The 24527-nt window shown below is 26.2% G+C and overlaps 1 protein-coding gene across 2 annotated transcripts in view; it reads right to left on the reverse strand.

Annotated features, from left to right (window-relative positions):
- The window catches only part of LOC117174264 (nuclear factor related to kappa-B-binding protein), a 44028-nt gene extending 19501 nt beyond the window's left edge, over positions 1-24527 (reverse strand). For both annotated transcript variants that reach the window (XM_033363180.1, XM_033363179.1), the window contains exons 1-9: positions 24207-24527; positions 19638-19889; positions 19314-19546; positions 15058-15323; positions 14638-14990; positions 9859-10199; positions 9521-9772; positions 4882-5115; positions 142-363 (exon numbers count right to left, since the gene is read on the reverse strand). In XM_033363180.1, coding sequence (XP_033219071.1) covers positions 142-363; positions 4882-5115; positions 9521-9772; positions 9859-10199; positions 14638-14990; positions 15058-15323; positions 19314-19546; positions 19638-19889; positions 24207-24212 — 2159 coding nt within the window. In that variant the 5' untranslated portion in view covers positions 24213-24527. The remainder of the gene's footprint in view (positions 1-141; positions 364-4881; positions 5116-9520; positions 9773-9858; positions 10200-14637; positions 14991-15057; positions 15324-19313; positions 19547-19637; positions 19890-24206) is intronic.

Here is a 24527-nt window from a genome sequence, read left to right on the forward strand (position 1 = left end):
AAAAAAAAAAAAACATTTTAAATTAATAAAAATGAAAGAATATTGCAAATATATCACAAAGGTACATCAGATTTCAAGAGTAATCAACTTTTCGGGGCATGTCCATATAACTGATAAACTTAGCGAATAACAAAAAAATACCTGTGTAGGAGAAATCGAGTGCAAAGTGTCGCAAGCCGTGAATCGGAATCTCTTCCAGCTCCTATCCAAGCGTAGACACCGCGACCTTTATTTTCCAGATAAGGAACAAGTTCTTGTTCTCCATCATTTTGTTGGTCCAAATCCTGGGGATAAGTTAACTCGCCTGCGAGAAATCCCAATGCTAGTGGCACTAGTGAGGGCCACGAAGGTGCCAAAGAGTACCTGGAAAATAAATTGAGTAGGGAACGCTTTTAGAAAAAAAGTGTCTTTTAACAGAGTGGCCACTCAAAATTCAAAAACAAATTTTGGAATATTTCCCGATTTTCCTGATTAAAAACTAAATTTTTCCCGGTCAACTTTCAAGCGTTTATAATAAAAATTATGCAACACTTGTTGTTTTATTATTTTAATGTAGAAAATAGTTAAAAATCTTAGAACACCAAGATAATTCATGTGAAATGTTGTAAAAGTGATTTTAAACTTCACCATTTAAAATGCTCTTAAACCGGGGGAAATGGGATGCTTATCTCAAAAAATAGGGAAATAATTTTTTTAAATAATATTAATGTTACCTGACAATTCTTGAAACTTCAAGTCAAAATATATTGCATTTTCAAAAAAAAAAAAAAAAAAAAGTGGAACTTTCAACGAATGAAGATGAATTTCCAGCTCAGAAAGAAGAAAATTTAATACAAAGAAAAATAATAGTCGAGTTTTCCACCCAAAGAGTCGAATGTTCTAGAAAACATTTAAAGTTTAAACCCGAAAAAATTAATTTTCAACCAAAAAGAACATTTTCAACTAAAAAGATGAATGTTCAACAAAACAATTAACTTTCAACGAAACAAAATCACTGTTTAATAAAACAGTTTAATTTTCAACAAACTAATGAAAATTCCAACTAAGTAGTAGATTTTTAAACAAAAAACATGAATTCTGGGCCAATAATACATTAGTAGACTTTTCATTTGAAAACAATAAACTTTCAATGGTAAAAAAAACTTTCCACCAAAACATGAATTTTCAATCCAACAAGAAAGTTTTTCTATCCAAGAAAGATACATTTTAAACCAAATATTTGAATTTTCAATCGAAAAATTAATTTTCAACCGAACAGCTGCAGTTGAAATTAAATAATTAAATTTTCGAGTCAAAAAGACGAATCTTTTACTATACAGTTGACTTTTCAACAAAAAAAGATTATTTTTCAACTAAAACATGATTTCTCAATCCAAAAGGAAGAATTTTCTATAAAAAAAAAACAAGAAAAAACCAGTTGAAGTTAAAAAAAAAAGGTGCCTTTTAAACCTAATAATTGCTTTTTCAGCGAAATAATTAAATTTTTACCAAAAATATAATAGTAGATTCTTTGAATATAAAAAATAAACTAAAAAAAAATTAGTTGAATTTCAACCAAATAGCAACATTTTTCAAATAAAAAAAACCTTGGCACCAAAAAGGATTAATTTTGAACCATAAAAGTTTATTTTCAACCATGAAAGACTTGACTTTTCTACAAAAAAAAATACTTTTCTACCACAAAATTTAACAAAATAATTTGATTTTCAGCAAAATAATTAAATTTCCAACCAAATATTAGAATTAACTTTCAAGCAAAAAAGTTCCTTTCTTAACAAAATAATAAAATTTTCAACCATATAGTAGAATTTTGACCCTTAGCAGATGAGTTCTTAACCAAAAATACAATATTAGGCTTTTTAAATAAAAACAATAAACTTTCAATCATAAAAAAGATGCATTTTTAATTCAAAGGGTCATATTTTCGAATAAAAAATATTACTAACAAAATATTAAAATATTAAATCAAATGGTAGAATTTTGATTTTAAAGAAGATAAATTTCTGAATCCAAAATATATAATACTTTTAGAACTACGCAATGTTTTCCTTTGGATGATTGTCCCCTCAGGCGAGCCTAAGACACATTCGGTAGAAAATCAATAGATTTATTTCTCCGGACCAGCCGTAGATTCGATCTAGTTTACTGAAGTTATCTTGGACCAAATTTAACTTGAGTGAAGCATCCTGATTCGAGGGTAACCATTTGGATAATTAATTTTTAGTGAGTCCCCATCAATCTCTAAATATCAAAAAATTTTGTTTTCTCCTCTAATCAAATTCTTCCTTTTCCTTGATCTATCTTCATTCTCTATTAAATAGTCCAGTTGAGGTATTTGTTTCAGGACCCACAATAATAAATAAATTTATAAATTAAATTAAAGCCTGTTGAACGTTCCTGAATTTGGTTAAATGATCTGTTTCACTATCTTGATGATTAATTAGTAAATATTGCAAAGCATCAGAGATGTAATTTATTTAACCACTGATAGTACGCGTTTTTTAAATCCTGTTCTCTTTGTCCACAAATTTCTGTTCTAAAGATAAAACAGATGAGGTTTTCCTAATAAAAAGTGCTGTTACTGATCTTCCAGAGGTAGCAATATAATAGTAGACGCTTCAATAAAAAAGAATGAGCCATCCATCACAAAAAATGAATTTTCAACCAAAAAAGAATACTTTTATACCAAAAGATAGATTTTCAATTCAAAGGGATCATTTTTCTATCCAAAAAGACTAATTTTTAACAAAACAGTTGAATTTTTAACGAAAAAATATGACTTTACCAAAATAATGAAATTTTACATCAAATAGTAGAATTTTGACCCAAAGGAGATGAATTCTGAACTAAAAGTGTAATAGTGGACTTTTCAAATAAAAAGAATTAACTTTCAACCAAAAAAGATGACTTTTGAAGAAAATAGTCGAATATTAAAAAAAATAATAACATTCGCAACAAAATAGTACAATTTTGAACCAAAAAGAGATGAATTCTAAACAAAAAATATAATAGTAGACTTTTCGATGAAAAAAGAATTCACTTTCAACAAAAAAGAGACGAATTTTCTATCGGAAGATGAGTTTCTAATTCAAAAAGAATATTTTCTATACAAAAGGAAGATGTTTAACAAAACAGTTGCATTTTCGACCGAAAGAAACTCAATTGTGAACCAAAACTGTAACAATAGACTTTTCAATGAAAAAATTCACTTTTAATCAGAAAGCAACGACTTTTGTACCAAAAGATGAATTTTCAATTCAAATTTTTATCTAAAAAGAAAACTTTTCAACAAAACATTTGTATTTTCGACCGAAAGAAAGTGACCTATGAACCAAAAACATAATAGCAGACTTTTCAATGAAGATGAATCCACTTTCAACCAAAAGGAAGACGACTTTTCTACCAAAAGACGAATTTTCAATTTGAAAGGATCAATTTTCTATCCGAAAAAAGGTATCTTTAACAAACAAAAAAATAGTATTTTCGACTAAAAGAGATGAATTTTGAACCAGAAATAAAATAGACTTTTCAATGAAGAAGAATTTACTTTTAACAACAAAAAAGACGACTTTTCTACAAAAAGATGAATTTTGAAATCAAAAGGATGAATTTTCTATACAAAAAGAAAAATGCTCAAGAAAACGGTTGCATTTTCGACCGAAATAAAGTGAATTGTGAACCAAAAACGTAATAGTAGACTTTTCAATGAAAAATTCGCTTTTAAACAAAAAGAGATTATTTTTCTACCGAAAGATGAATTTTCAATTCAAAATTATCATTTTTCTATCCTTTTCTATCAAAAGTTGACTTTTCAAATCAAAAGGATCAATTTTCTATCAAAAAAAAAAGAAATGTTCAACAAAACAGTTAAATTTTCGATTTAAAAAAATGAATTGTGAACCAAAAACGTAATAGTAGACTTTTGAATCAAAAAGAATAAACTTTCAACCAAAAAAAACTACTTTTTTACCACAGAATAAATTTTCAAATCAAACGGATCAATTTTCTATCAAAACAGAGGAATATTCAACAAAGCAGTTGCATTTTCAACCGAAAGAGGTGAATTCTGATCCAAGAATATAATAGTAGACTTATCAATGAAAAATAATTTACAAACAACAACAAAAAAAGAGATAAATTTTCTTGTTTATATCTAAATTATAACTTTATCATGCCAATGTAAAGAATTCCTGAAAATAAAATCAAGAATCTAAAGATTAAATTTGGACAAACACCAAAAAATGTGAACAAATTTCCTCTCCTTCTTTCACATTAACTTGATTATTGGACGTTAAATAGGGTTTTAAATTTGACTTTAATCCCATTTAAATACCTTAAATTTTTATCATGCCAATTATAGTAATTAATTACAGTCAACTCTTGCTTATTCCAAGGCGCACCAATTCCAAGCCTTACCTATTCCAAGACTCCATGCCGGGATATTTCAAGTTGCTTACGTAATTACGATGTGAAATATTTAAAAATAAAGTCTTCGTGCTCAAATATAAAAGGATCCTTAGTATTCAAACGATTTATCAAATCAAGATTTAATTTTTTAAATATATGTATAGTACAAAAGAAACATTCATCCTAGAATGAAACATTAACTCTAAAATATAAAATATAAAATGATCTTCGATATTTTAACGGAGTTGTTTTATAACATTGAGCAAATTTCAAACACATTTTTTTCGAAGAACGAGACGATATTTATTGCAAAAGTAAAACCAAATCTGAAAAATTCCCAGTTTTCAAAAAACTTCCCGGATTTTTTCCGGTGCTGAAAATTCCAGACTAATTAGAGTTTCCGGGTCAGTGGCCACCTTGATAAAGCGAAAGCCCCGAGATTTTATATTATTATTATTATTATTATTATCTTACCAGTCGTTTAACGGCGAGATGGGATTTCCCTGCCACAGCATGACTGCTTCTTTCATCTCTGCAGTGTTCATTCGATACTCGCCCTTGGAAATGAAGGCGTCTCTCAAAAGGGAGAAGAAGCAAGTGTGCGTTTCCTGCATTAATTCTAAGTCACCGCCCTCAGTTAGTGATAGATCTTCGCCTCCGGATACGGAAACTGCCCCATCTGTTATCATTATCTCTTCATTTTCACACCTTGGAAAAAATTAATTGTGTGAACTAAAAGATTTTTAAGACTTTAAATGCGGGGTGAGCAGTGCCAGTTTAAGGAAAAAAGTGCTCCAAGGCATTACAATTTAGACCCCCCCCCCCCCCCCCCCCCCCCCCCCCCTCCACACTATTCTTAAAACCTTTTCATCTATTTCTAATTAAATCTCCTCAAATTATGTTATCAAAGTTGTTAATTAATTCAAATTTTTTACTCGATATTACTGGTTTATTTTCTAAGTAAAATATCAAATACGCTCGCTACGCGCGCGAATAATTTTTTTTGTCTTTCGCAATTTTTAAATTAAAATATAAAATTAATATATATTAATAACAATTTTTTTTATATTTATTGCCTAAAATATTAAAAATGAGAAGCAAGAACAGTATTTTTTATAATTGATGAAAATCTATGTCTCCTATAAATCTTCAATTCAAAAAATTAATTTTTATCATTTTTTTAAAAAATATTAAAACAGAAAAAAATAGCTTGATTTTGAAATTGAAAAATTTGATTTTCAACTAAAAAATATGAATTTTCATCCAAAATGAATCTTCAACTGAAATATTTGAATTTTCAGTTTAAAAATTGACTTTAAGCAAAAAAGTTAAATTTTCAATAAGAGAGATGAATTGTGAACTGAAATGATAAATCTTCAAAAAAAAAAAATTAACACATTACTTCAACTTTTAGCCAAATAGTTGAATTTTCAAACAAAACCAAATTAATTTTTGATAAAAGAATTGCATTTTTAACAAAAAAATATGAAACTACCCAAAAAGATGAACTTTAAACCGAAAAGAATAGCAAAGACAATATTTTTGTAAATGTATATATCTTAAATTCAGAATTAATATCTATATAATATTTTTGTGCAATATATAAAAGGTACCGTATTTCTTAAACAATACGGTGAACTAAAACGATTTAAAAAGTTGTAAATTTTCTTCGAAAATTGAAAGTCTTGTTCGAACTATAATTAATTTTTATTTTAAAATACCAATTTTCTGTGTAAAGCCCAAATGCAATATCAAAATATGTGAAAAAAGAAATTGGAAATTTTTAAGAGGCCTTTTAATTTTGCGAGATATTTAAAAATTTTAGAAGTTTTGAAAAGATTTGAAAATAATTTCAATCTTGAAAATATTTCAAAACATTTTTAACAAAATGTAGATATTGAACAATTTTCGAAAAAGAAGCTTTTGAAACATTTTGAAAGATTTCGAGAATTAAAAATGTGCTTAAGATTCCTGAAAAAATTTTAATTGATTTTTTATTTTAAAAAATTACATTTCAAATGATTTTTCAAAATATAAAAAAAAATGAGTATTAGTATTAAAATTTAGTTTTAAGAGAATATTTCAAAAGATTTGTACAAATTTTTAATGCTTCCCGAAATTCTTCAAAAATAATCATGAAGATTAAAAAAATTGGTTATTTTGCATAATTTTAAAACAATTTTAGGAAAAAATAAAATCAGTTTAAAAGATATTTCAAAGTTTTAGAACTAAGAAGATTTAAACAAAATTTAACACAAAACCTAGATTTATAAAGATTTAAAAAAAAAAAGAAAAAAAAAATTCGAAACTTTTTTAGAATTTTGTAAGGTACCCAGAAAATACAAAAAAATCTTAAAATTCCTGGGGGAAAATTCAAAGAAGAAATAATTTGTAAAAATTTTTAAACATTTCTAAAAATTTCGAAAACAGATCTTTCTAAATTTTAGGAATAATTTGAGTGGTATAAGTGATGTTTCAAAATTCATACCTTTTGGTTGCATGTTTCAACTCTTTTGTTGAAAATTTGTCTTATTTTAGATGAATTTTACTCCTTTTTATTTAAAATTAAAATCTTTTTTAGTTTCAATATAGTATTTAAAAATTTTGTACGGAATGTATCTTTTTGGTTGAAAGTTCAATTAATTGGTTAAAAGTTCTTTAGTTGTAAATGTAAGAATTATGGTAAAAATTCATGTACTAAATTGTTGAAAATCAATCTGTTCTTGTTCATAATCCAATTATTTCATTGCAAATTCGCCTCTTTAGATGAAATAAACGGATTCTTATTAAAAATTCAAATTTTTTTTAGATTGAACTATCAATTATTACATTTTTAGTTAAGAGTGAATCTTTTTTGGTTAACAATTCAACTATGTATTCTGTTAAAAGTTTAACTACTTTATTAAAAATTCAATTTTTTCTTTAAAGATCTATAATATAACTTTAAAGCTCATTTCTTTAGTTGAAAATGTAAATATTTCGTTTAAAAATTCGTCTTTTTAGTAAAAAAAACTAATCTATTTTGTTTAAAATTAACTTTTTTGTCAAAACTAGTTAAAAATCCATCTTTCCTGTTTGAGGATGCAACTGCTTTTTTTTTAATTCATCTTTTTTGGAAAAATTCAACGGTTTTCGATTTCAAATTGAAATCTTTTATGGCTTACAGACCATTTATGCATTACAATTTTTGTTGACAATTCATATTTTTTGGTTTAATTCAAAAATTATTATTCCAGAAAGTAGTTCAACAATCAACCAAGGAGTTGAATTTTTAACGTAAAAAGCCAAATTTTCAACAAATTTGTTGAATCCTTAATCAAAACAGATTAATTTTCAACCGAAAAGTTGGATTTTAATCAAACAAAAAATGATTTTCTATAAAAAAAAGATGAATTTTCAACAAAATTCATAAATTTTTTACCAATTAGTTGAATTTTACAACAAAGAAGATTAATTATTCACTAAAGAAGACTAAGTTTCAACCAAATAGTTGAAAACAACATTTTATAACCGAAAATGGAGTAGTTAAATTTTAACTGAAAGACAATTTTCAATTTAGAAAAGCCAATTTTTTATGAGTCAAATTTTCAACACCTTAATATAAATTTTCAACAAATAAAAATTCATTTTCGACCAAAAGTTGAATTTTCAACAAATAAAAATTCATTTTCGACTAAAAGTTGAATTTCCAACTCGAAAATATGACTTTTAAACAAAAAAGTTCATTTTCAACCAAACAGTATAATATGAAAAATATAAATAAAGTAGAATTTATCGCCCTACTTTATTGAATTTGAAAAGTTCTTTTAAATCAAGGAAGGGGGGGGGGGGGGCGATACCGCCTTCTTCACAAACATTAGTTGAAGAAAATTCACATTCGCCCTTTCCAAAATATTTTCAGGATACTTGAATTTTCAACCGAAAAGATACATTTTCTACCAAGAAGATTAATTTTTACCAAAGGATTCAAGAAAATACATGAATTTTCGAATGATAAGAAAAGATCAATTGTCAGCGAACAATTGAATAGTTAAATTTTCAGTTAAAAATTTACGTTAAACCAAAGAGATGAATTTTCAACTAAAAAGATTTGATTTTCAATTGGAATAAGCTGCATTTTCCGGTAAAAAAGGAACTAATTTGCAACAAAAATAAGAGTAATTTAAAAAAAAAAATTGTTAAATTTTCCAACAAAGTGATAAATTTTCCACAAAAATTATTAATCTTCAACTGGAATAGTTAAATTTGAAACCAAAAACATACATTTTAACTAAAATGAAGAGTCTTTAAAAAGAATCTTTCAATTTATAACAAAAAGATTAATTTTCAACCCAGAAGATTAATTTCTACCAAAAAAGTCAAAATTGTCAATTAAAAAATATAATTTATCAACCAAATATTGAATCGTTAAATTTTCGTGAAAAAAATTTTTTTTAACAGAAACAAAAAATTTTTCAAAAAAAAAAAAATTGGTTCAAGTTGGAAATGGAATAGTTAAATTTTGAGTAAAGAAATTAATTTTCAGCCAAAAGAAAAAATGAATTTTCAACACAAAAGCTCATTTTTCAACCAATAAGATGAATTTTAAATTAAAATGATGAATCTTCGACAAAAACAAATCAAAATTTAACAAAAGAATAACTCCCCATCCATTAATTAAATCTGAATAAAAAAATATGAATTCAGAACGAAAAATGTAGTAGTTTATGTTTCAAACAAAAAAGTTTATAATTATTAATAAAAACAATGGCATTCAACCAAAAAGAACGAATTTTCAACAAAATACATGAATTAACTAGGTACTTGAATTTTCAACTAAAACCGATCAATTTCCAAACAAAAAAAGAATAGTTGCATTTTAGTTAGAAAATTGATTTGAAACCAAACAAAAAAAGAATTTTCGAATAAATAGTTAAACACAGTAATATAAAGCTATTTTTACCAATGATAAATCATTATTATTCAATTTAATATTGCAATTTAAAAAGAATTCTGCACGCTCTCGAAAAAATTCCCTGACTTTAAAAAAAAATTCCCTGACAATTCCTAATTTTGCCTAATGGGTAAACCGGCATTGGAGATGAAATAATATATTTTTTTGAAATGTACATACTTGACTTCACTGAGAATGTCGATACCGTCGTCAAGTTGAATAGGCAACTGCATCATATCAATGCTGTCCAAGTCTAATTCCTTTTTATCAATCTCATCCTCTTCTTCATGTTCCACTCGAATTTCTTCTTTCACCGAGTGGTGATCCACTGTAATATCAGATTCGTAGTCCATGTCTTCAATCTCTCTTTTGACCTCCGACATCGAAATCATCATTGTGTGGTGTTTACTGTTTTTGGGAGTCACCGGAGTCCTAAAAAAGAAAAGACGAGATAAAAAAATCATTCTCTAGCAATCCAGCTTGGACAAGAAATAATTATAAAAGTAATGAGGGCATACATTTTTTGTTTAGGCTGCGAACGATGCTCGTAAAGATCGAGAGGTTCTGCCTTCACATTCGAAAAATTCGGACTCTTGCCTTCATTTTCCAGAAGACTTGAGTGTTTAATCTCGTCCGTCGTGTGAGAATAATCGCTGTTGTCACTCTCATGCTTAATGGCATTAGAACTAATCTTTGGTACCGGAGGCTGAGAGAGAGGATTTTGTTCCAACTTGATTCTTTTCTTCGAGGGTGGAACTCGAACAGGGCCAGTGGCTGTGATTTTGTGTTTCTGACCGACCTGAGCTCTTTGCATTAAATCGGTAAAGGCAATGCCTTGAGTATTCAGTTCAGGATGATTCTGACATTAAGGAAACAAAAAATGATTTATCACAGTGCAAAATGGCCTCAAACAGGGGATATCCGGTAATTTTTCATGAAAATAGGGGAATAAATTACATATTTAAAATAAAAGTAATGGTGGCAAAATATTAAGCCTAATACGAAACTCTGAATTCCTAATATTTCAAGTCGAAATTACCTTTCAATGATATAGGTGAATTTTAAACCGAATGGTCGAATTAAAAAAAAAATGTTAAGTCAGTTGTCTTTAAAAACCAGAAAAGATGAATTTTTGATTCAAAAATATTTTTATTTTAAATCAAAACCATTTTAATCTAAACGAAAAAGACGAATTTTCAACAAAATGCATACATTTTCAACCAGTCTGTTGAAATTAACCAAATTAAATCACCAAAGAAAAATATAATAGTTGATATTTCAACCGAAGATTTTAATTTTGAGTTGAATTCACCCAAAAAATACCAATTTTCAACAAAATAGTTGAATCTTCAACTAAAACAGTTTAATTTTCAATCAAACAGTTGCATTTTTAACCAGAAGAGATGAATTTTCAACAAAATAAGTAAATTTTGAACCAGAGATAAATCTTCAACAAAAAAAAAATTAATTTTCCACTTAGTTAAGATTTCAATCAGTTAGTTGAATTTTCATCAAAAAAGGTAAATAATTATCAAGGAAAAATAGAATAGTTGGTATTACAACTCCAAAATATTTCAATCGAAAGAGAAAAATTTTCATAAAAATAATTTAATATTCAACCAAACATTTTCTTTTTTAACTAAAAGAGATGAATTCTAAACTAAAAATATAGTAGCAGGCTTTTCAACCAAAAAGATAAAGTTTTAATTCAAAAGGATGAATTTTGTATCCAAGACGAATTTTCAACAAAAGAGTTGAATTTTCGACCAAACAAGATGACTTTTTAACAATAAGGTAAATTTTTAACCAAAAAGTTTAATTTTCCAATTAAAAATATACATTTTCTACCAAATCGTAGAGCTTTCTAACAAAAAAGATAAAAAAAATTTTTTCAAGAATAAAAGTTTCCTTTTAAACCAACAACATAAATTTTCTAAAAAATAAGATGAATTTTCAATCAAAAAGTACGAATTTCCTACATAAAATAATTAAATTTTCTACCAAAAAAAGATGAGTGACAAATTAGTTGAACATTCAAAAAAATAATTAAATATTCAACCAAATAGTTGAATATTTAAATAAAATATATGTATTTTGAACTAAAAATATAATAGTAGAATTTTCATTCGAAAAAGATGAATTTTCAATCCAACAGGACAAATATTTTATTCTAAAAAAAAATGAAATTTTCAACATAACAGCTTGATTTTGAAGTGAAAAGTTTATTTTAAACCAAAAACGTAACTTTTCTACCAAAGAAGATAAATTTTCAACTCACGAGGACCAATTTTTTATCCAAAACAGTTTAATTTTCGATGACAAAAAAAGGACTGCTTAACAAAATAGTTCAATTTTCTAAAAAAAAAAAACATACATGAGTTTTTAATCAAATATTGTAACTTTAAACAAAATAGTTCAATATTCTACTAAGCAGTTGAATATTTAACTAAATGATATGAATTCTGAAACAAAAATATAAATGTGTACTTTTCGACTAAAATGATGAATTTTTGATCCAAAAGAACGATTTTTTTTTAGAAGACAGTTGAATTTTCAACCAGAAACGTTGGATTTTCAAATGAAAATTTAATTTTCTACCAAAAAACATAACTTTTCTACCAAGAAAGAAGAATTTTGAACCCAAAAGGACAAATTTTCTATCTAAAAAAGTTGAATTTTCAACGACAAAAATGACTGATTAATAAAATAGTTTAATTTTCAAACAAATAGTAAAATTTGTAAACAAAAGAAATAAATTAAGGACCAAAAATATAATAGTTGATTTTTTAATTCAAAATAATTTAGTTTCAACCATAAAAGATCAATTTTCTGCCTAAAGATGAATTTTTTGTCCAAAAGGACGAATATTCTATCCAAGAAGACGAATGTTTAACAAAAAGTTAAATTACCGATGAGAAATAATGATCTTATAACAAAATCTTTGAATTCTCAATCAAATAATTAAATTTTCAACCAAACAGTAGAATTTTTATCCAAAGAGATGATTTCGAAACCCAAAATATAATAGTAGGCTTTTCAATCAAAAATAATTCATTTACAAACAAAAAAGAAGCCTTTTCTACCAAAAAGCGAATTTTCAATCAAAAAATACTAATGTTCAAGAAAACAGTTGAATTTTCTAACAAAAGAGATGAATTCTGAACCAAAAATATAGTAGCAGAATTTAAAAAAAATTAACTTTCAACTAAAAATAGTTGGATTTTCTTATTGGGTGCTTTGATTGCAGTTTTTAACTAAGCGAAAAAAACGAGCAAACAGGGAAGTTACTTAAAAGCCAAGGAAAACAACAATTCTTTTAGAAAAGGGCGGAAAATAGAGGGAAAGTATGAACTCTGTAACAACCTTAAGTTCGATTAAAATATTAAATTCAATATGAAAATCTCTGAATTTCTAATATTTCAAGTCGAAATATGTTATCTTTCAATAAAATATTTGAATTTTCAACCAAAACTGATTTTCTACCGAAGGAGATGAATTTTCAACAAAAAAGTTTAACTTTCAACCTACAAAGATAAATTTCCAACTAAATGGTCGAACTTAAAAAAAAAGAATAAATTTCTAAGTCACTTGCATTTTAAACCAGAAAACATGAATTTTCGATCCAAAAACGATAGATTCTCGAGGAAAAATATAATAGTTGACATTTCAACCAAAAATATTTTTTAAAAAACAAACATTAATTTAACCGAAAAAGACGATTTTTCAACGAAATACATCTATTTTCAATCAAGCTGTTGAATTGAAAAAAATGAATTCTCAACGAAAAGTATAATAGTTGATATTTCAACCAAAAAATGGTTTAATTTTTAATAAAAAAAATAAATAAAAAAACTGTCGCCTTCAACAAAAAATACAAATTTTCAACAAACCAGTTGCATTTTTAACCAAAAGAGATGAATTTTCAACACGAAAAAAAAACAATTTTTAACAAAATAATTATATTTTCAACCAAAAAGATAAATCTTCAATTAAAAAAGTAATTTTCCACTTAGCTTATTTTTCAACCAGTTAGTTGAATTTTCAATCAAGCGAAAAAAACGAGCAAGCGGGGAAGTTACTTAAAAACCGGAGAAAAGAAGAATTATTTTTAAAAAGGGGGGATTATGAGCAACAAAAATTGTACGATTTATTTAAAATAAATTTAATGTTCGAAAAATATTGAATTCAATATGAAAATGTCTGAATTTCTAATATTTCAAGTCGAAATATATTACCTTTCAATAAAATAGTTGAATTTTTCAACCAAAGGAGATGAATTTTCAACAAAAAAGATTAATTTTCAACCTAAAAAGATGAATTTTCGAGCAAATTGTCGAATTAAAAAAAAAAAGAATAAATTTCAAAGTCACTTGAATTTTAAACCAGAAAACGTGAATTTTCGACCCAATAAGGATAGATTCTCAACGAAAAATATAATAGTTGACATTTAAACTAAAAATATTTTTATTAAAAAAAAACATTAATTCAACCAAGAACGACGAATTTTCAGCAAAATAAATAAATTTTCAATCAAGCTGTTGAATTAAAAAAAATTAATCCTTAACGAAAAATATAATAGGTGATATTTCAACCAAATTTTTTTTTTTAATTTTAAATTAAAACCAGTCGAATTCAACCAAATATTCCAATTTTCAACAAAACAATTACATTTTTAACCAAAAGAGATAAATTTCTAAGACGAGAAAAATTTTTTTAAACAAATTCATTTGATTTTCAACCAAAAAGAATAAATTCTCAACGAAAAATATAATAGTTGACATTTCAGCCAAAAATATTTTAATTTTAAATCAAAACCATTTTAATTCAACCGAGAAAGGCGAATTTTCAACAAATTACATAAAAACCATGCTGTTTAATTAAACAAATTTAAATTACCCAAAAATATAATAGTTGATATTTCAACCAAAGAAGATTTTAATTTTGAATAAAAAACAGTTAAATTCAACCAAAAATACCAATTTTCAACAAAACAGTTGCATTTTTAACCAAAATATATGAATTTCCAACACGAAAAAAAAACGATTTTCAACAAAATAATTAGATTTTCAACCAAAAAGATAAATCTTCAATTCAAAAAGGAATTTTCTACTTGGTACATCTTTCAACCAGTTAGTTGATTTTTTAATCAGGCGAAAAAAAACGAGGAAACGGGGAAATTGTTTGAAAACAACGAAAAAAGAAACATTCTTTAACAAAAAAAAGGGGGGGGGGGAATGTAAAAAACCTTAAGTTTGATTAACACAAGTTAAACAAGAAATAAAATATGTTAAACTTACATCACGCCGTGTTCTTCTCTTCTTGTGAGCAATAAGCATCGTCCGATAAGATTCTTCTGTTTGTTCCCGCAAAGAAAAGGACAAACTTGGAACATATTCGGAACGCTGAAGCGTTGAGAAAACAGGCCGAATCGCATCGTCCTCGGTGCACATTTGCATTCCTCTTATCAAAGGAATTTGAGGTGTCATTATGGAACGTTTCTTTTTTTTCTGCTTGGAATTACCTAGTTGGAATTGTGGATAGTTTTCTTCGTTTTCAGACGTCGAATCATCAGCTAGTCTCGCACTAGTTCCAAGCTCAGCTCTCAAAGCGCTCATTTCTTCCAGGTAACGCAATTGCGTTTTCTCCTCGACTGTAGATTTATTCGAACTATTTTATCCCCATTTAAAGTAAACTTACAGTTAAGATCATAAACTTACCCAGTGCTGGTTTGGGCTTCCTCCAGTGGAATTTGGAAAGTGTTCGATGAGAGTTTTGACTGAAACCTTGCTTGTAAGCATTCGATAGTAAACTCTCCCTCGATTTTAGAAGCTGACTTGCCAACTCGTAGGCGTGCTTCCGTTCCTCGAATAAAGCTCTTCTCTGCTGAGCTTTGCGCACTAAATTTCGCATTCTTTTGATGTCGGGACGGTAGTGACCGGCGGAAAGGTGTTTGTGAAACGAGTCCAAAGGCGATACACCGAATCTGAAAATTTTCAATTATTTGTTTCAGTGCCGGTTTGAAGAAAAATACGCCCCTGATAGAGCTAATGCAAGATCCCGATTTTTAAGTTCCCTGTCTTTCCCCGACCAATTTTTCACTTAGGGATCATCCATAAACTACGTTACCAATTTTGGGCAATTTTTAACCAATTTCCAATATGCCTATATTGTCTACGTGACAGAGTGGTGAATTGTACAATTCGATAATAAATCAACAATTAAAATAAAAAATTTATTTTTAGAGCAAGCGTTAAAATGTCTCTAAATGAATTTTATTCGATAGTATTGGGAATGGTTAAACTGCGATACATCACCTGTTGACAAAAATCCGAACTAGAAAGAATAGGTACGATTTTAAAGTTGTACATTCATTTTTTTTATAAAAGTGTTTTAACGATTGTTGTTGTGGAGTCTAAAGTATTTATTGGATACTAAAAATAAGTCTTTATCAGAAACAAAGGAGTGTAGATGGAATTTACATCTCATAAGGTGAAAAATCATTTTTTTAAAGGGATATATGTCCAAGTGTGATTTCCATCCTTTTTTAAAATACATTTTCAGTTGATGAACTGTGAATATAAATTAATAATGAGTTTTAAAACTAAACTGTTCTTTAAGATTTAAAAAGTGAATAATAATTAATTTTACAAGACGATTCAAAATCAGTTCGCAATTTTACAATTTCCAGCTTCTAAGGCTTTTACTAAATTTCAAATATTATTTCAGTATAAAATATTTCATTTGTAAACCATTCAATTTGAAATTTTTTAATTGGGAAAAATAAGAATTACATAATATTTAGAAATATCTGACTGTTTATTTAAAATCGGTAATTATAATTAAATATTAAAAACTAAATTTCGAACATTACAGTTTAATTGTTCTATTTAAAAAAATTTAATTTGTAAGTAAAAGTCTTCAAATTCTATGTATAAATAACAATTAAATACATATTATTCTCTAAAAAAATTCAAGGAAGTTGAAGAATTATTTTGAAGTTGTGAAAAAATTCAAATTCAATTTAAAACTTGAAATGATTTGAAATAATTTAAACAAAGTGTTTACGTGTACCGCCAAAATATAAATGTTGACAGATTTCAAACAAAAAATTTAAAAGATTTTTAAGAATTTAGAATGGCTTCAGAAGATTAAAAAATATTTCTTACGAAAATTAATAATGACTTTTATTTTGAAAAAATAATTTTGAGTGATTATTCAAAAATATTTAGAAAGATTAACAAAATTATCAAAAATGAATGTGAAAGATTTTAAGCAAATTTGTTTCATTTGGCAGAATTTAAAAAGAAGTTTAGAAAAAATGGGATCCACTTTAAATGATGTTTAGAAGTTCTGAAACAATTTCAAAAATAATTAAAAAATTGAAAAAATAATATAAACAACATGCAGATATTTCAATATTTTCAAATAAAATTTGGAAAGTTTTTAAGGATTTTTTAACCATTTAAAATATAAATAATTTAACTTTTAATTTAAGAAGTGTTCAATTTATAAAAAAATGTAATCGTTCAATTTTTATGTTTCTGGCCTAAGGTTGCTTTAAATGATTTAATTTTGAAATTTTTCAAATTCATTGATTGATTCTTCAATTTAGACTTTAGAGCATTGAAAATGTTAACGAAAATTATATATTTAAAACTGAATCTGAATCTTTGAACTCTAAAATTGATAAATGTTGACAAATTTATATTGCAGTTTAACTGCATTTAATTAAAAATTGTTCATTTTAAAAGTTTTCGCAGCTTCCATTTTATCTGTGTAAATTATTTTAAAAGTTTGAAATTCAAGAGATCCATTTTGAGTGCTTTCATTCGCAGCTCAGTTTTTATTAATTCAAATGGAAAAATTGTTAGCTTTAGAGTTCGACTTTTTAAATTTTATTGACCGTGAAAAATGTTTGTGATTCGGAAAATGACCGGGAAATATTTTCTTGGATTAAAACGGCCACACTAAATCGTCTATTATTCGTATTTCTCGCATAATCTGGATAAAATATGTCGCCACATGCATTAATTCAAGTTTATTTGAATTTAAATTCATTGAAACTTACATGAAATAGTAAAATAATTTTTTTTTTAAACCTATTTGACAAAAATGTGTTTTTTCGCTGTATAATATGAAAATTCTATCTAAAACTATTTGTTTTTTAACGAAGATTTGTTTTTAGCATTTAATTATTGTTTTATACTTCACAAAACCATCTTAAAAACACTTTTATTCAAAAATTAATGTACAACTTTAAAATTGTACCTACTCTTTCTAGTTCCAGTTTTGGGCACCAGGTGGCGAAATGGTAGACCACCATTCACAATATCCGGATATTATTGCATTTTTAAATTAAGTAAGGGAAATTTATAACCAAAAATAGAATAGTTCAACTTTTATTTACAAAATAATTTTAAGTTATAACAAAAATAATTTTCTGCCAAATAGTTGATTCTTTTTTACTAAATTATTGAACTTTCAAGACAAATGACGAATTTTTTATATAAAACAGTTGTATTATCAAATAAAAAATATGAAATTTTGATAAAAAAATTAATTTTATACCAAAAAAGACGAATTTCCAAGAAAATATAAGAACTCTCAAACCAAAAAGATGAATTTTTAAACAACAATATTAAATTTTTATCAAAAAACACGAATTTTCCATAAAAAATAAGTAGCTGAATTTTTTATTAAAGGAATTAATTTGACACTAACATGATGAATTTTCAACTGGAATAGTTGAATTGCATGCAAAAAATATGAATTTTCAAACATAAAGATTATTTTTTTACAAAAAATACTAATTTTCCACAAAGTACATTTTCAAATTACTTTTTAATTCAAAATACCAACTTTCAACCTAATAGTTGAATTTTCACCAAAAAAGCTGAATTTCTTTTTAAAAAAGTAATTACATTTTCAAACAGAGATGGATTTGAAATTAAAATTATGAATCTTCAGCCAAAAAATTAATTTGTAACAGAAGAGTTCAACCTTTAACCAAGTAGTTAAATTTTTAACTAAAATTATATGAAATCGCAACGAACACTGTAAAAAATTTCTATTCTAATTCAGAAATAATAGTTTTTTCTTTGAAATACTACTTCTACTCTAAAAACTACTCGAAGTACTATCTTTACATAAAATATGGAAGAGGAAATATTCAAATTGTGACAAATTCTGACTGCTCCATGTCAATAATTTTTGGTTCCAAGTGAAATTATATTTCTTTACGAAAACTCTCTGTCCTAAAATAAAAATGATAACTATTCTCTAAAAAGTTCCTGTTGCAAGTCAGGGTAAATAAGGAGTATGCGAAAAAAACGTGATAAATCCATTTTTTGAAAAATTAAAAAAATGATTGTTTCTGTATTTTTAAAATATCATCAATTCGATTATCAAATTTAAGTCAACGAAAAAAAAATCTCAGAGAAAAAAATTGCAAAAGGTTTTTCTTGTAATGAAAAATAATAAACGATCCATAATAAATTATGATTTAATCAGAGTAACCTGAGATAATCCGGGAAATCTGCGATTGTATATATAGTAAAAATCACTTTTCTAAATTGAAGAAAATTATTAAAATTATGAAAACCTGTATTTTTCTGCGATCAGAAGAAATTTTGTGTTTTTAATTAAATTCCCGGGTTTATTTTCTGACCAATAAAGTTCCCGGTCAAGTCTTGAAAATTCAGCAATTTAAAATTATAAGTGACGGGAGTGATGTACCACAAACATAAGAATCTCAAAAATTCCCGACTGGAAAAGAAATTCACTGACATTTCCCGGTTTTCTCTCGGTTTCAAAAAAATTGAAGCTCATTTCCAGTCACACGAATCAACTGCAAGTTATTGTAAATTGCAATTTTGAAGAAAAATAATTAGTTTTTCAAATGAAAAAAAAAGTGACAAATTCCCAAAATATTTTAAATCGAGTTAAAAATAGTTCAAGATATGAAAAACAATACCTGTCGTTTTCTCCCTCGAAAAGCATTTGTACAGTCTTCTCTAACTCCAACTCGGCGTTGCAATCTTTGGGAAATTGTGGTAACAAACTATACAAAGTTTCTTTTTGATTTTCCGAAAGAGATTCTTGCCACAACCGTGGATAATTAAAAAGCTCTCGAAAAATCGAAGGGTGCTCGCATAAATCTTGTGGTAATTTTACTTTACCACCTGCTGCCACACACGTTTCCCAACGCTGGAGATAATAAATAAAATATATACTATTTTTCTTTGGAACTTGCTTCTATATTTTAAAACTTAATTGTTGAGAGAAAATATCAACTTGCCAGACGATCTTCATTTTCTTCTTGTTCTTCCTGTATGGAACCATCGTCATTTTTATCCTCCTCGTCTTCAAGGGAAGAATTAGCTTCCGAAGAATTCGTTCCTTGCTCTTCGTCGGAATCTTCACCACTATCCGATGAGGAACTACTATCACTGCTGTTACTTGTACTCGTATTCGTCCCAGAACCTTGTGACATATCGTCATCTTCATCTTCTTCTGCACCGGAATCACCGTTAGCTGAACATTCGTCCACCTAATTTTTTTTTCAATTTAGCCAAAGTTATAATCATTTAGGGACTGCAATTAAATAGGGTGTCCGAGAACTTCTGTTTCAAAATTTCCTGATTTTCCTTCACTACTTTTGTATTTTCCTTGGTCATTAATACCCAAATAACAGCATTTTAATCTTGTAATATTTTTAACATTGATTCCTTTATAAACTGAAGAATACAGTTTTTCAGATACAAATTAAAAATGTTCAAATTGAGTAATTCTTTTAAAGATAAAAATGTTATTTATACAATAAAAGATGGCTTTTTCATTAAATACTTGAATTTTCAACATAAAAAGATAAATTCTCAACAAAAAAGTGGTATAGTTTATATTTCAATGAAAAAAATGAATTTAATTTAAATAAATAAGTTTAAAACCAAAAAGAAGAATTTTAAACGAATAAAAATTTTTCACCCCAGAAATAAATAAAATATTATCTAAATTTTTTAACCTTCACGCCAAAAGATGATTTTTCTCTACAAAAATTGAATTTTCAAGCAAACAACATGACTTCAGCAAAAAATTAATTTTACACGAAACGGATGCATTTTTACTCAACGAAAATGAAATTTCAAACCAAGAAAATTATTTTTTTGTTACCAATAAAGAAGAATTTTCAAATAAAAAAGATCAATCTTAGATTAATCTTTGGCGCTAAATAGTTAAATTTGCAGCCAGACACGAGCCTTCAATCAAAAAACAAATCTTTAACAATTTAGTTTAACTTTAAACCAAGTAGTTGAATTTTCAATTTAAAAAAATTAATTTTCAACAAAATACTTAAACTTTAAACCAAAGAGATGAATTTTAAAATGAAAATATAAATTTTCAACAAAAAATGATTTCTTAACAAAGTGAATCAACCAAATCTTTCAGACAAAATAGTTTAATACTCAAGCAAATAGAAATAACTTTTAACAAAGACTTACATTTTCATTTAAAAAATATATTTCTATTAAAACAGGTGAATTAAAAAAAAACATTTTCAGAAAAATAATAATTTTTTTTTTAAATTTCAGTTAATTTTTTATAATCAAAATGTGAATTTTAAACAATAATAAAAGTTTCTAGGAAACAATTGAAGTTTTAATCGAAAAAGAATCATTTTTGACCAAAAAGGATGAGCTTTTAATAAAATTGTTGAATTCTCTACCAATTATTTTTAGCATTTATCATTTATCTATAGTTAGCATTATTTATTTTAGCATTTTTATTTAAAAAGATGAAATTTCTCTTAAAACAGTTAATTTTTATGGAGAAAACAACTAATTTAAAAAAAAAGTAGTTGAATTTTCATTCAAAAAAGATTCTAGTTGATTTTTTCAAGGTCATAACATGATTTTAAAAAAATGAAAAAAATTGAATTTTCAATTAAAAAAGGCTATTATTTTTAACCGAAAAGAATAATCTTGTACAAAATATTCGAATTCCCTGTCAAATAGTTGCATTTTTATCTAAGAAAGACGAAAATTGTAATAAAATTGAGGAATTTTTAATAAAAAAAACTACCTTTTTTTAAGTTGAACTTTTATCCAGTAAAGATTTCAGTTTATTTTTCAATGACAAAATACAAACTTTAAACAAAAAGTCAATTTTCTACGAAATAGTTTAATTTTCAGCCAAACAGTTGCAGTTTTATCCGAGAAAGAAATTTCTCTTAAAACAGATGAATCTTTAATTTAAAAAAAAGCAAATTCTAAAAAAAATAGTTGAATTTTCATCTCGAAAAATTTCAGTTCTCTTTTCAACAATAAAGTATTGAACTTAAACAAAAAGTAAATTTTCTACAAAATAGTTAAATTTTTAACGAAACAGCAGACTCTTCAACCAAAAAGTATGACTTTTCAACAAAATTGTTGAATTTTCAACCAAACAGTTGCATTTTTATCTAAGAAAAATGTATTTTTTTCTGATAAAGAAAGAGCATTTCAAAAACAAGAAGACTTTATGAAATTGTTAAATTTTCAACGAAACAGTTGCATTTTCGTCCCAAAATATTGAAAATTCTACTAAAACAGATAAATTTTTAGATCAGAAGGACACATTTTCAAAACAAAAAAATTGAATTTTCATTCAAAAAGATTTGAATTGACTTTTCAACACAAAAATAAAAATTTTAAACAAAGTGAATATTCTAGGAAACAGTTGAATTTTCAACAAAATATTTGAATTTGAAATTGAAGTGGTAAATATTTGATAAAAAAAATGAATTCTCAACAAAAAGTTTGACAGTCGATATTTCAATCAAAAATATTTTAATTTTCAATCAAAAACAAAAATTAACCAATTTTAATCCAATAAATAAGAATTTTAAATCCCTAACAAAAATAGATTAATGTTTAACAAATAACATGAATTTTCAACCAAGAAAGATTTTTCAGTCCATGAAGAAAAAAAATGTTATTCAAAAGGTTGAATCTTCAAACCAAAAAGACGAATTTCCTGCAAAACAGTTCAGTTAAAAAAAATATTTTCTATCGAAATAATTGAATTGTCAACCTCAAAATGACAAGCTTTTAACAAAATACATGGATTTTTAACAAAAAATAGACAAATTTTCAAGACAAAATGGAAAAGCTACATTTTCAGTAAAAAAATGAATATCTTTTCAATCAAGAAACAAGAAACTTTCAGCCAAACTGATAAATTTTCGATTAAAAAAGTGAATACTCAAGAAAAACATTAGTAGCTAATATTTCCCCCAAAAATTATTTTAATTTTCGATCAAAACCCAAAAATATAAATGTTTAACAGCAGAGTTGAATTTTCAACCCAAAAACATGAATTATCATTAAAATAGTTACATTATTTACCTAAAACAGATCATTTTTTAATTAAAATATAATAATTAAATCCTAAACAACCAAATTAATTTTTAAGAAAAAATAATAAATTTACAGCGAAATAGTTGAAGCTTAACATAAATAAATTTTTAATCACCAGGATTACATTTTTATCAATAAAGACAAATTTGTCGCAAAAATGGAATACTTAAATTTTAGATAAAAAACTTAATTTTTAATTTTTAAAAATAATATTCAAACAAAAAGACAAATTTTCATTCAAGATTGAATTTGTAAAAAAATGACAAAAGAAATGAATTTTAAACTACAAAAAGAATATATTTTTGCAACCAAAAGAGAAAAGTTAAATATTCAAGTAGAAAATTAAATTTTCAAAAACAAATTTTCAACAAAATAGTTCAATTTTCAACCAAAAAGATAAATATTAGATTAAAAATATTAATTTTCTACAAAAAAAAAAGAGACATTTTCAATAAAAAAAATAAGTTTAAACCAGAAAGATGAACTTTTTACCAAAAAAGATTAATTTTAAACAAAATACATGAATTTTCAACTTAAGGAACTTTCAACCTAATACTTTAATTTTAACCAAATAAATGAATTTTCAAGCAAAAAGATTAATTTGTCATCGAGAAGATTAGTATTCTACCAAAACAAAATTAAACAAAATAAAGGAATTTCCAACTGCAATAGATACATTTTTAACCAAAAACATGGCATAATTAAATTTTCATTTGAAAAAATGGTTTTAAACAAATAATAAGTATTAAAAACTAGTTAAATTTTGAGAAAAAAGATAGTTAAACTAAAATGATGATTCATAAAAAAAATTACTTTTTAACAAAGCAGTTCCTCTTTCAACTAAGTATTTGAATTTTCAACCAAAAATAGTTGAATTGAATCAAAAGACGAATTTTCAACGAAATTGTTCAATCCTCAACCAAAATTGATTAATTTTCAACCAAAGAAGTAATTTCTACTAAAACAGGCGAACTTGAATTTTTAACTAAAATGAATGGGTATTTAACACAACTGTTGAGTTTTCAAAAAATGATCAAAGTAATTTCAACTTCAGTTTATTGAAAATTTCCTGTCAGCTTTTTCCTGACTTTCCCTGGCCTGTAGTAACCCTGTTTATATACATTCCAGACATCAAAAATTGATATGCAAATGGTTTAATTGACAATAAACTTCGTAAACCGCAAAATCGAAAAAAATTGTAAACTAAAATATACAACCCAAATACAAAAAATAACCCAGTAAATAATGAATGAAAGGAATAGAGGCAAAAAAGGCCTAGAAATAGCGATCATGTTACAAAAAATATCTCGTAACGGAAAATAAGAAAGTAATGAAACTTGCATAAATCCCCTCAAATAAACAAACCCTACTTTTCCGGGTTTCTGTCAAAGACTAAAACAAAACATTTTCGAAAGATATAAATAAACTTGAGCGCTATGGCAAAATCGGGCCGAAAATAGAGGAAAACTAACCTCCATTTCGACAATTCGTCCCGTCAGTCGCTTTCACCCACAAGATATTTGGTGCGAAAGGTCGATTCGCAGATACTCGGAAAAACGTTTCCAGGTGTTTAATGTTGTCAAAAACGACAACAAACAACGGCAGGACAGGCAATTTTCGGACGTGAAGTGAGTTTGCTTTTTATTGATCGTGCATTAGGTAATCTCGCTTTTAACAGCCGTTGGTGCTCTCGCATTTGCGCTACTGATTCTCCTTGGGAAAATTTCAGTCATGGCGTGAAGTATTGTCGAGTAGCAGACGCACCATTCATGCATTTAAAGGACGCATTTTAT

Source organism: Belonocnema kinseyi, chromosome 6, assembly GCF_010883055.1.
Source record: "Belonocnema kinseyi isolate 2016_QV_RU_SX_M_011 chromosome 6, B_treatae_v1, whole genome shotgun sequence".
Taxonomy (NCBI): domain Eukaryota; kingdom Metazoa; phylum Arthropoda; class Insecta; order Hymenoptera; family Cynipidae; genus Belonocnema; species Belonocnema kinseyi.